The 12219-nt window shown below is 34.0% G+C and overlaps 1 protein-coding gene across 1 annotated transcript in view; it reads left to right on the top strand.

Annotated features, from left to right (window-relative positions):
* Positions 1 to 11246, top strand: part of UCKL1 (Uridine-cytidine kinase-like 1) — a 30200-nt gene extending 18954 nt beyond the window's left edge. The window contains exons 8-11 of the mRNA XM_051219468.1: positions 4036 to 4398; positions 5839 to 6060; positions 7634 to 7798; positions 10423 to 11246. Coding sequence (XP_051065659.1) covers positions 4036 to 4398; positions 5839 to 6060; positions 7634 to 7798; positions 10423 to 10542 — 870 coding nt within the window. The 3' untranslated portion in view covers positions 10543 to 11246. The remainder of the gene's footprint in view (positions 1 to 4035; positions 4399 to 5838; positions 6061 to 7633; positions 7799 to 10422) is intronic.
* The last annotated feature ends 973 nt before the right edge of the window (positions 11247 to 12219 follow it).

Consider the following 12219-nt stretch of genomic DNA (forward strand, 5'->3'; position numbering starts at 1 on the left):
AGCTCTTCTAGGGTTACTTCTGGTCTTAAGCTCAGTCAAATGAGGAGAGTTGTGCATGGGGTCAGCAACCCCATCCCGTAGAGAACAACCTTGTTAAAAGACACCAACCAGAATAACCTAACCATACAACAACAAAAATAAGAAATTACAAGGTATAAAAAACTCAGTTATAAGTTTTACAAAATGGGAGTAATTGGGAGTTAATTAGTTTGTGAATGACCAATCTGAAACTCAGACAAAAGGTAGTTCATGAATTAAAAAGTTAACGAATGGGAGTTTATTATAAAATATCATAATCCAAGCAAGTGTCTGATAATCATACAATGAAAATATAGACAATAATTTCCTGTACAATTCAACTTCTCATTGTCTCTTCGATATTTTAACAAAAACAGATGATTTTTTTAGATTTGTAAAAGTCGAAAAATATGATCCAGCGGTCTTATGATTAGTTGATAATATCATGACTTCACTTGTCTTTTAGCGACTCCTGTTTACTTAGTTTTAGGTTCGCGTAAAATATATCTTAGGTGTTTTACTGTCGTAACTCTTGACTGAAGCTGTGTAGTCTAAAGTAATCCAGTATTCTAAAACGTTTCCACTTATTCAAATTGTTATTTTACTAAACAAAAAAACGTAACAATCTTCAAGATTTAAGAAACAAAAGATGAATTCATTTGCAACATTGTAGTCAATTTGAGGCATATTCTTCGGAGACAAGTATATCGATACAATTAATTGGGGATGGTTTGCACTGAACAGATTAACGACGTGTTATTATCCCCTGCCAGTACCTAGTTGTTTTATCGAATCGAAGCAATATAAGAAAATTACCACCTGACTTATGACTACGAACAATTATTGTCTAACACAAACACAACTGTTCATATGTACTTAGGATTGTAATTGTCGAAAAGTTAATCTATTTATGCTGATTCGTCCAACGAAATAATAACTTTATCGGTAGGATCTGGAACATATACCCAACCTTAGCTAGTGCCGTAACTTGGTTGTCTGACTTGCATATTTTGATGACTGAATCTGGCTATATTGGCTGGAACATACTTTCCTTTAACTTCTACTGGAGTGTATGCTGCTTATGTCAACATAAGTAGTATATAACACCAGTCAGAAGTGGAATGCCTGGCATCAGAAGGTTGGGAAAATCGAATCGAAGAGAACGGGAACAAAGAGTAATTGTTATGGCAATGAAGGAACGATGAAGTTTGAAACAATTGATGGAGGATTTGCAAATGAAGTATTGAATGTATGGTTTTCACATTTGATCAAAGAACTCTGTAATTTTGTGTTTAAATACATTTGGTTGTCCCCACCTATATTGTCGTTTACAATACCACCATGCCAGCCAAGTCTTTTGGAGAACGGTAAGAATAAAAGCAGCAACTTAGGACCCGAAGTTGTACTGCTGAATGTAGAGGGGTAGGAAAGTAGTAAGGTGTTTCCTTCGGACGACCGGCATTTGCAGTGATGCTGTCTTCTCATAACGGAAGGAAGGCGTTTGAAAAGGTTGATCCTAGAAATGTCACACCTGACCTTACCCCCACAGATTTCTGTCTCCGGAGGTAAGGCTTTTTGAAGTGCGAAGTTTATACATTGAAAAATTCCCATAAAAAGGTCGTGCGCGACTCGCCTCAAGCAGTTGTCCATTGGTCTTTGCGGTCACGCTCCTAGATCTCCAAGACCACCACCAATTCAGCTTGTTTTCCAGTTCCCTCAAGAAGAAATATCCTTCCACAGTATAAGCAACTGGGAAGTAACAGTCACCCTCTTATCTGTGTTGGCACCCGAGATTATCTTCTTGGCGATCAAATCCCTTCATCACCTTAATAATTCTCATATCTGTGCGACTAACCTTTCTGGTATATATTTATCACCACGCGGTACTAATGCTAATAATTTGAGTTCACGGAAAATTATTCCTGTTTTCCTGAGACCACTCTCTAAACTACATGTTCAAACCTTGTGTCAAATAGGACAACAGGCTTCTTTGCTAGGGCTCTAGAATCTTACGCTATAAATGCGTTGATGATAAGTCTTCTTATTGAAAGCTAGAATCGGTTTCCTAAACTCTCTAGTAACCCCTGGGCTAAATCTACACAGCAACTCGAATACGACAGAAAAGGCGCGAAATATGGAAGAAAACGCTGTACTCTAGTGGATCGTTCATGTACAGAAAATCTAGGGTATTTATAGCATTTTAGATGGCCTTGCGCTTCCGGAAAATTCTCGAACGCTACTAAATATAGTAACAGTATAGGTAACTACCCAATCAGAAACGCGACATGTGACTTTTGACTTCCTTAGTATTTCTGGCAAAACTTCTATTGAATACTGATCGAACAGGATGTTTATCAGCGTTTTAGAGCCTTTTTGGCTTTTTTGAGGAATTTTCTGGATCTTCCCAACATCTTTTTCTCCGAAACGTGCATACAGGATGTGAGTACGGTCATTTATTTGACCTCACCTTGTCAACATAAAGAACCGGGACGACTTACCCTTCGAGCTTCTAAAGACCTTACTACAACGTCCTGTGGCCTCGGTGGTGTATGTACAGCATTAATTTTTAAAGCAGAACAGGTTCTGTTAGACTTGATTCCAATATATAGTTGCTTGTGCACTGTCCGACTAAACAGGACAATCAGAATTCAAAAAGGTAAGGGCACACTGCGTTATCTCTGCCTATGTTCTCACTGGTTACAATTTGAATGAAGTCAAAGATGGATTTTATGGGGAGCTGTTCAACCTTCTTCAAAAAGCTAAACGCTCTGACTCAGTAATATTGGCAGGTGATTTTACTTTTCAAGTATGTAGACTAAACCAAATCGAAAGGCACTTAAACAAATATTGTGATATTGCTGCCCAACGAGCAGAATGGCGGCCGTCTGAAAAAATTGATATGGCAACTTGAACCGATGTACACACGTACAACGTTCTACGCTGTGAATGAATTGCTGACTGACTGAGACCATATATCATTATGAATTACACAAAATTTCACTTAACCTGTCACCCTGTAATATTGATATTTTATTAGGCCAATTGCTATAAATTTATGTCAGTTGCTTAATAAGATTGAATTATCTATTTATATAGATAAGCACCAGTGTCTGATAGTGTAAATATATAGTACTTTGTGCTTTATTCTGATGATTTTTTGTTATTTTCTTTTGGAATTTCAAATGAATCTCATTAATTATTAGCAATCTCTTAATTTCAACTCAAATATTCATCTCAATTCTTGTTTACCATGTTTAAGTGAAACGTTTAATATTTCTTTGTTTCTTATTGACTCTAATCGTTAAATCAGTCGACCTTTAATTCTGCTGTGACTTTATGTCCGACTTTTTATCCCATGATTTATCCACCAATCAAAATACGACTTATACAATCTTAGCACTGTGCCAAACCAATGACGTCCGACCGGCATGAGCAGCCCAGCGTCCTTATTGGTCCTATGTTCGCCTAGCCCATCCAATTGAGTCCAGAACACCAATACCAGCTCCCACTATGCGAATCATGTATTTCAAACATACTGCGTTTATATATCAAACAAACAGACCGCAACGCACCATAAAACAGGAAATAACATTTGCACACAATAAAGCCAAAAAGTGGCTGTGAACGTGGGAGGCAGTAGTTAATAAACTGAGCATAATTTAGGGACAGTAAATCGTATAATAAATTGTAGGTCAAAATGAAGCTTATAATAAGAGGAATATAAATATACATAATCTAATTATTGAATAGTTATACCATAAGAATGTATCGATAATATTAGTCAATTAATACGTCTCAGCAGTTACTCGTTATTTAATCTTCGCTCGGATATAACAAATTACAGGGTCACATGTTCGATTTATTTTGTTTTGTTCTGTTTGATAATATTGTTAACCCTCACATCAGATATGTGGTTCAAAGCCATGAGTACGTAAATTTGCACTTAATAAATGAGTGTAGCATTAACTCTTTGTAGTTTGTATTATTAATTTGGTATTGCTTATCTTTCATATCAAGTGTGGGCTACGAAGCAGACATGAATTCGCTAAATTCCCGTTCATACTTTCTAATGGTGCATTACCAACAGATTCCAATGATACAACTTGGGAGAACAATAATTCAACTGGTGTAAATAATACAGTAGATGATGTTTTTACAATGAACAACCATCTGTATCATAACAAGCAATATACTACTAATGGTACATCTGATAAAGTATGTCTCCCACCTCAAGTTCATGTATTACCTTCCACACCTCAAAGACTTGGTCTGCATACATTAATTCGTGATCGGAGCACCAATCAAGATGCATTTGTTTTCTATGCCGAACGTTTGATGCGTCCTTTATGTGAAGCTGCAATGAATCTACTTCCGCATATGGTAAGTAATGCTCATAGATAAATAAAATGTCTGAATTTCTAATAAAGTTTTACAGCTATATTTGGATATCCATACCATTTGTTAAGTAGGCACTTTTGAGCTGATATTTGGTTTGCTCATTCCTAGAGACCAGATATTTTTAATCATAAAATTGTGATCAGTGTTTGATGGCTACTGGGATAAATAATTGTCGATTACTTTTATGTTGGATGTTTTTATTCCAATATATTCAGTCATAACGAACAGTGTTCAGAGTTCCATGAAAGCATAAACCTTTGACGAAAACTGCTTCTGATCAGCGTAAATGAAAGTATGGGAATTCTTTCGTGGATATCATGCTTTCCAATTTTGGAATGCTGGTTCTCATCGATATCAATCCGAATGATAGAAAGCTAACTGTTGTAGCACGTTTCACACTTTAGTTAATTTCTAAGATTCATCATGGCAAGCTGGATTTTTTTTGCATGGCTTTTTCCTTATCCTATACAACTAATAGCATCGATAAAATATTTGATTGTTTAATAAAGAATGCCTTACTTTATGCTGCATAACTTCATGTGTTCATATCATAACCACTTAGAAGGGTGTACATCATAGATATTTGATCATACGTGTTTTTAAAACATTCCTCGTGTAGAATGAAACCATTAAGGTAGGAGAGCAATGATGATGTTAAGTATAAAATATAGGGTAACGGCGACAATCTAATGAATTTTGTTGTGAACTAGTTTATATTGAGGTAATTGTTACGTTTTACACATCTATATACCTGCTGCCTATTTCAGGATACTGTTTTAAGCAACAGTAATCAATAATTGAAGAGTAGATCGTAGAAATATATTCAGCTTTCATTCTTCTTTCAATGTTAAAAATTGTATTATTTTTTGTTTTCAATTCCCCTTTCTCACCGTATTCTTTAACCTCTTTATGGAGTCAATATTTTTTAGATTTCCTCATTTTAACCTTTCCTTTCTCATATAATATGGAGAGTATCAAATTAGATCGGAGTGCATTTGCAATTACGTCTCCACCGTATTTTATGCCTAATTGATTACTTGTATTCTTATGATACTGATAGTGTATTTGTTGTCTCATGAAATTGAATATTATACTGTTGTGTCGTCATCATTCACGAAAGAAGTTAGTAATCCCTATTATTTGGAATTATATTTATGAGAAATCGATGGATTAGAAAATAAATTCAAAAGACCTCACAAGCATTATCTAGAGAATTATTCAAAAACAAAGTTCACTGAACAACTCAGTATTCTTTTGTACACCACTTGCTTTATATAGAACGATATCCTGAGATCTTGGAGTTTTCTAGTAAGCAGTTTGCTATTCACCTGCTGAATTATATTCCTCCAGTTCACTCGTCTAAATAATCTCATTTTCAAGTCATATGTATATTACGAAATTTATTTACTTTTTTTCCACAAGGATATAGATATCGAGACTCCTCAGGGTATCACTTATCGTGGTCGGAAATTAGCCACTGGTACTCAAATATGTGGTGTATCTATTCTAAGAGCAGGTGAAGTACTTGAACCGGCTTTATGCGCTGTGTGTAAAGATATCCGTTTGGGCAAAATTTTGATACAAACCAATCCAGTCACATCTGAACCTGAATTACACTACATTCGTTTACCTCGAGACATTAAAGTTAGTGCTTACTTCTTTTTTGTTTGTGCATTAAAATATAATTATCTTAATTTCAGTTATGTAAGATGCAGTTCACTATTTTTTCGTTGAGTTTTTTTAAATATTTATTAATAATAATAATAATAATAATAACTGCTCAATAGAGTGGACAATTAACTAATTGATTGTGAAGGTATCTTGTGGCTATTTTTAAATATTTAATACTAACCTGAAATGTTTACTATTGAAGATATTTTGTTTGAAGTAGGAATTCGGTCCATGAATATATAATCTAGGGGAGTATAATATCTATGTAATCATAGTTATGAAGTTGTATATCATATACATTGGGGTTGGGACTATCACCATCACCACTACTACTACTACTGAATAAATTGAACTAACTGACCTGTGTATTCAATAAAAAAACGATCACTTATTTTGTTTTTTGGCCATTTGTAATACGATTTATTTTGTTTAAACACGAGTCATATAAAGATTTCGAGTACCTCGATGATAATTTCATCATGTATTGTTGAAGAATCATTCTCATAGTAACAAGAAACAGAACCGTCTGGTCTTTTGTTGGCTACTGTTGGTTCTTCAGCTAATTTTAGTCTGTCATAAAAACTGCATCGCTTCAAATAATTTTATATATTTGAAGATTTTATTCAAATGGTCTCTCTCAAACGCAAAATGTAGTTTCTACAGAGTATTATTTTACATAGGAATAAATTTTTTTAAGATTGGTAAACTGAGTTTAACCCTATTTTTGCGGAAGTGACTGTGATCTTTCCATACCAGAAGCAGTCAAGTCTTCTGTCACAAAATTAAGGGACAAAAACAAGTTTCATGGTCTGCTAGTGTTGTGTTTGTAAATAAGAAATATACTATAGATACATTTATAACTCACTTGCATATAAACCTCTCATATAATTATTGCTGAATATTTACAGTGATATGAATCAGTATTATTCCTTAGAGTTTGTAATCGGACTTGCCTGTGATTAATTCATAGTGTTCCAATACTAATGCTATAAACATTTTCAGAATTCACAGTAGTTTGGAAAAATGGCTAAGTGATTATAGCAATCATGTTCCGACCATTAAATTGTGATTTTCAACCAAATTCATTCAATTCGGTCTAACTTTTATTCGTAAAGATAATTCTTTCATTATCTAACGAAAAAAGCTTGTGTATGAAAAAAATGTTCAAGCTAATTATTGATCGTCATCGTCTATTTATTCAAAGGAAAAACAACAACATTGTCTACAAACTAAAACATTTTGTATTGATAAATACCAGTCAAGTAAATGAAATAACCCTGTGCTTTCATCTAGAATTTATTTTAGTTATAAATATAATGACCTGTATACGTGTGTGTATAGAATGCTGAAAGTGAAAATCATCTCTATGTGTGTATTATTTTTTGTCGTCATTCAATTTCTTATAAATTGAATTGGCATATGTGCATTACAAAATTAATCTCATTCTTGTCATTCACCTCATACTCAGTAAAATTCACCAGTGAATTCGCAGTTCATTGTTCCTTTTTTGTAGTATTCATCTAAATCTGTTCTTTTTTTTATAAAGGATTGTTTTGTTATACTCATGGATGCCACTGTGGCTACTGGAGCGGCTGCTATAATGGCTATGCGTATATTAGTGGAACATGATGTACCAGAAGATAAAATTATCCTTATCTCCTTAATAATGGCTAGTCAAGGTGTACATTCCGTTGCTTATACATATCCAAAGGTTAATTGTTATTTCTTTATATTGTACATATTTACTAAATATTTATCAAAATTTATATAGGCATCATAACATTTCATACTCAATTAATAGGGCTCGATTTCATTCAGCTTAACATCATTTACTACTGTTGTGTGGGACTTAACTGTTAAGCTATTAATTTATTGGATATCAGTCTACAGTTATTTATTTATAAATAGAAGCACAAATTTTACATTAAACTTCAAGTCACACGTTTTGTATGGCGAGGAAAATTGATAGTGACACTTATGTTTTAACTGATAGAAGTAATACCTGGTTCAACTTGACACTATCTTATCGTTTCATTAGCTTCCTCTGCGAGAATGATTGTTCTCACGTTGTAGTTCCAAATTTACGAGTATTTGTATCAAAACGGTTACAAAGCTAGTAATAGTCAAATTTTGTTGAAAATGAGCTCCAAACAATCCTTATTAAAATTCATATTTATATTTCACTGTTATTTAAGGTAGCATTATTGGTGTTTTTAATGTAATATATATGTAGCATATTGATACTCATTATTCAACAACAAACCCGTTGAACATGAAATTGTTTTTGTCGGATTGTCACGTATACCATCTATATACTAATTTACACAACGTATTTCAATAGTTTTGTCTTTAAAAATTTGTCTACGAATTCAAATCAAGTCTTGTTTCGGATAATTAAAATAACTCATTATGTCATTGACTAAAAATAAAGAGAATTCACTGAAGGAAGTTTGCTTTTCGACGTAATCACTTGGTTGTATATATTCGTGTTTATAATTGTATGGTAAATATATGTATATAGAAGGGTGTAAAAGATTGAGTCATAAAGTTATTCGATAGTCTAAATATCAAATGAGGTTACGCAACAATCAGGGGGCTAATTGAAAATTACTTATTTAGAAGGATGGAAATAGTTTACGGGTCAGAATTATGAAAGATAATTGTCCGCTTGACAGGTGTGAAGAAAAACGAAAAACATAAAGGTCGTAATAATAGTTGAATAATTATCATGAACAATTAGTGATAGATACTAATAACTGATTGCATTTGAAATTACAAAAGAGGTTGGACGTATCGTTTTTGCACACAAAGTTCCGGTTTAAATTGGTGGATCGCCAACGCATATAGCTTATTCTCGCTTCCGGACAAGCCAATTTACTCATTCTTCTTGAGTCACATTTCGACCTTGTTAATTATTACTTATCAACCTTGACTGTTTTTATATGTGTGTATGTGTGTGCACTTCTTATCACACTCATCACATGTCTATAACTTTTTTGTGTGACTATAAATATCGATTAACGCTTGATTAAACTAAGTCGGTTCACACGCTTTCTCCATTGCGAGTAATTTCGCTCCACTCTTTTCTCTTCGCTTCTCCGATCTTTTGTGTGGATCAACGATTGTATGAAATATACGTATTCCTAATTCATTCTCGTATTCGACTTACTTAGTTCCGTTGTTCACCAACGTGATTTAAGTCGATGGTAATGTACGAGGATTGGCAACATGTATATTTCGATAGCAAGCAATAAAAGATCGAATTGCAGTCATATTACGGGTCACAAAGCGTTTTTATTCGACCTTCCTTCGATCCAGTTCCTTTAATTATGTAGATTAGTTTAAAGGAAAACTCCTTCGGATCGAATCACTTTATGATGCAGTCTTTTCTATCCTCTATACGTATTCTATAAATACGAATATACAACCTAAGCAAATGATTTCCTCAAAAAGAAAGTTCTCGTCAGTGAACTCTCCCTATTTTTATTCAAGTCTTGTTTCATTTGACTCGTTCCAACTAGATTTCATATCGTTAGGATGTTACTCATGACGTTTAATAACTTGTTTCCCAGTGATGTTCTGACGTAATTAAAGTATGTCTAGAGCAGTCGGTTCAAACTGTGGTAACACTACTAGTATTCATATAAAACCTGTGATTTATAGCGTGTGTGTTCCAGCAAACAATCGGTTCGTAAAGTAGCCTCTCTAATCTGAGTAATGTAAATACAGTTGGCTCATATTTCTGCACTGATTAAAAAGCAGATTCGATATGAATAAAATCGTCAAAATCTGTTAGTTTAATGCTGTGTAGTGGTGAGAAAACAACATTAATATCTGGAATTTAGGTTTCATTTTAATTAGCAGTCGTTAGCATGATATATCATCAGTCTTTAAAAATCTCGTGCTTACCATGTTACCTGAATCTGTGTCATCTAGTGATTCCACCGAAAGACATTACTACCGAATTTTTTGAGGCAATATTGACCTCATGAGGCATATATTTAAATCAAAGCGCCAGTAAGTAGTAGTGTATATGTTGCGTCTATTTTCACAAATCATTCTTCACGTCTCTGTATTTAACGCGGAATAATTCAAGTTTGGAGAATTATTTTCCTCTAGACTACAGTGAAATCTTTAACGACATGAATTGTTGGCTGCATTGTAATCTGACTGATAGACTTCAGTCAAATCAATACTGATTCTTACTAACTGATCAGTTATTACGTAATATATAATACAAAATTTGTTTTTGTTCTACAAATGCTGGGTTATTAATTTTGTGTGCTTTTTCATTGTCTTGTTTCATTTTATTTATTGTTTCTTTGTTCATATTAGGCTCACATTGTAACTACTGCTGTAGATTCAGGCTTGAATGATAGTTATCACATTGTTCCAGGTGTTGGAAATTTCGGTGATCGCTATTTTGGTACTACTCTGGATCTAGAAACAAGATAATGAATCTAATTGTTTCTTTTCTTCATGACATTCTGCAACACTTTTGCCAATTTGAGTGAACTTTCTTTTCGTCGTTTACTACTTATATAGTCAGGAACCTTTCTAGTTGGTTTTAGTCTGATTTTTAATTAATTGTTTTCTTTAAAGAGTTTTTGTTTTGTTTTTTCTGACAGATTTTTTCTGGAAATCTACAACACTAGCTCGATATCCTTGTCTAGTCCGCATCTCTAAACTTGTTTCATTCATTGCAATTTCTTATACTCTATTGCATGTAGTTTTGTTATTCCGTCTGACAAATTGATTTATAGTTAGTGTGTTTTCTTCTTTATGTATATGTGTCGATTTAATTGAATTCACTGATATCTTTTTGATGTATATTTGTACTTTATTGATTATTTTTGTCTTTTTTTTACTATACAGTTGTTTTCTTCCCAATTGACAAGGAAGAAGCAAGTTTATTTTCTTTGTAATATATGTATGTATTACAGAGAATTTACTTTAATAATATACTAATTATTTATTGTGTACTAAAGGTTTCAATATTTTGTTGTTTAATCTTGATTTTCTTTTACAAATATTTCTGTTATTTTAATACACTGATAATTTCCTACTTTATTCATCCACTTCACTTTTTTTCTTTAGAGAAAAATACGTCTATTTTAGTTTCTACTGTTGCTGTTGACGATGACGATAAAGTTAATGTGAAACATCTTTTTCTATATAAAGTGTGTTCAGATGTCATTTTATGTCCTATATGCATATATGAAGCGGTAGCTTGCTTGTTAGAATGCTCGAAATAGTTTGAAGGTTCCAAATCCCTACTCATTGCTTACTTGAGTTTTGGGCTGGCTGCTAGCAATATTAGACCCTATACAATCAGTTTCGCTCAGAGGTAAGTGTATAAATCCGTACTTGGTAAAGAAGCTATAATTAGGTGGTGGCATGCATTTATGATGATTTAGATTTGATTGGGTGGGGAACGTATGTATTGGCGTCGTATCAGGTGACTTCAATCAAAAAGCGATAACCATGGAAGAAACACAATCAGCCCCTAAATGTCTTGAGACGACCGAAGATGAGGAGAGGTCACTCTCCTTCTTGAAATAGGTAGTGAGCAGATAGAAGTAGTCAAGAAGTTCGTGTATCTAGGTAGCTGCATAAGTGCTGTTGGTGGCGTGAGTGAGCCAGAGTAACTCATGCTAATCCAGCATATCTTTGGCGCCTTTGTGATGTTAGTCTGGCTGTAAAAGGTCGGATCTACAACATGTCTGTAAGAACAGTTCTGGTCTATGCCTATGAAATCTAACCTCTCTGAATTGAGGATGTTAGACCACTCTGTGTTTAGTCGTCGTTGTCACCGAAGGATTGCCGACATTCAGTGGCAACACCATGTTAGTAATGCAGAGGTTCGGTATCGTGTGTTTGGGCAGAGCGACGATAATTCAATTGGTATCACTATCTTGAAACATCGACTTCGGTGGCTTAAATGTGTCTTACGAATGTCTTTTCGGAGAATTCCACGTCATGCATTACTTACCAACGCTGGGAAGGGTTGGAAAAGCAGAGAGGTGGTCAATGTATGTTATGGTATCGTGGTATGGAAGAAAGCTGTACAGAACTGGCATCTGTTGTTCCTTCACGACTCCCTGGTTGGGCTCCTAGAGATGGTGCAACACT

Source organism: Schistosoma haematobium, chromosome 6 (genome assembly GCF_000699445.3).
Source record: "Schistosoma haematobium chromosome 6, whole genome shotgun sequence".
In the NCBI taxonomy this organism is placed as follows: Eukaryota; Metazoa; Platyhelminthes; class Trematoda; order Strigeidida; family Schistosomatidae; genus Schistosoma; species Schistosoma haematobium.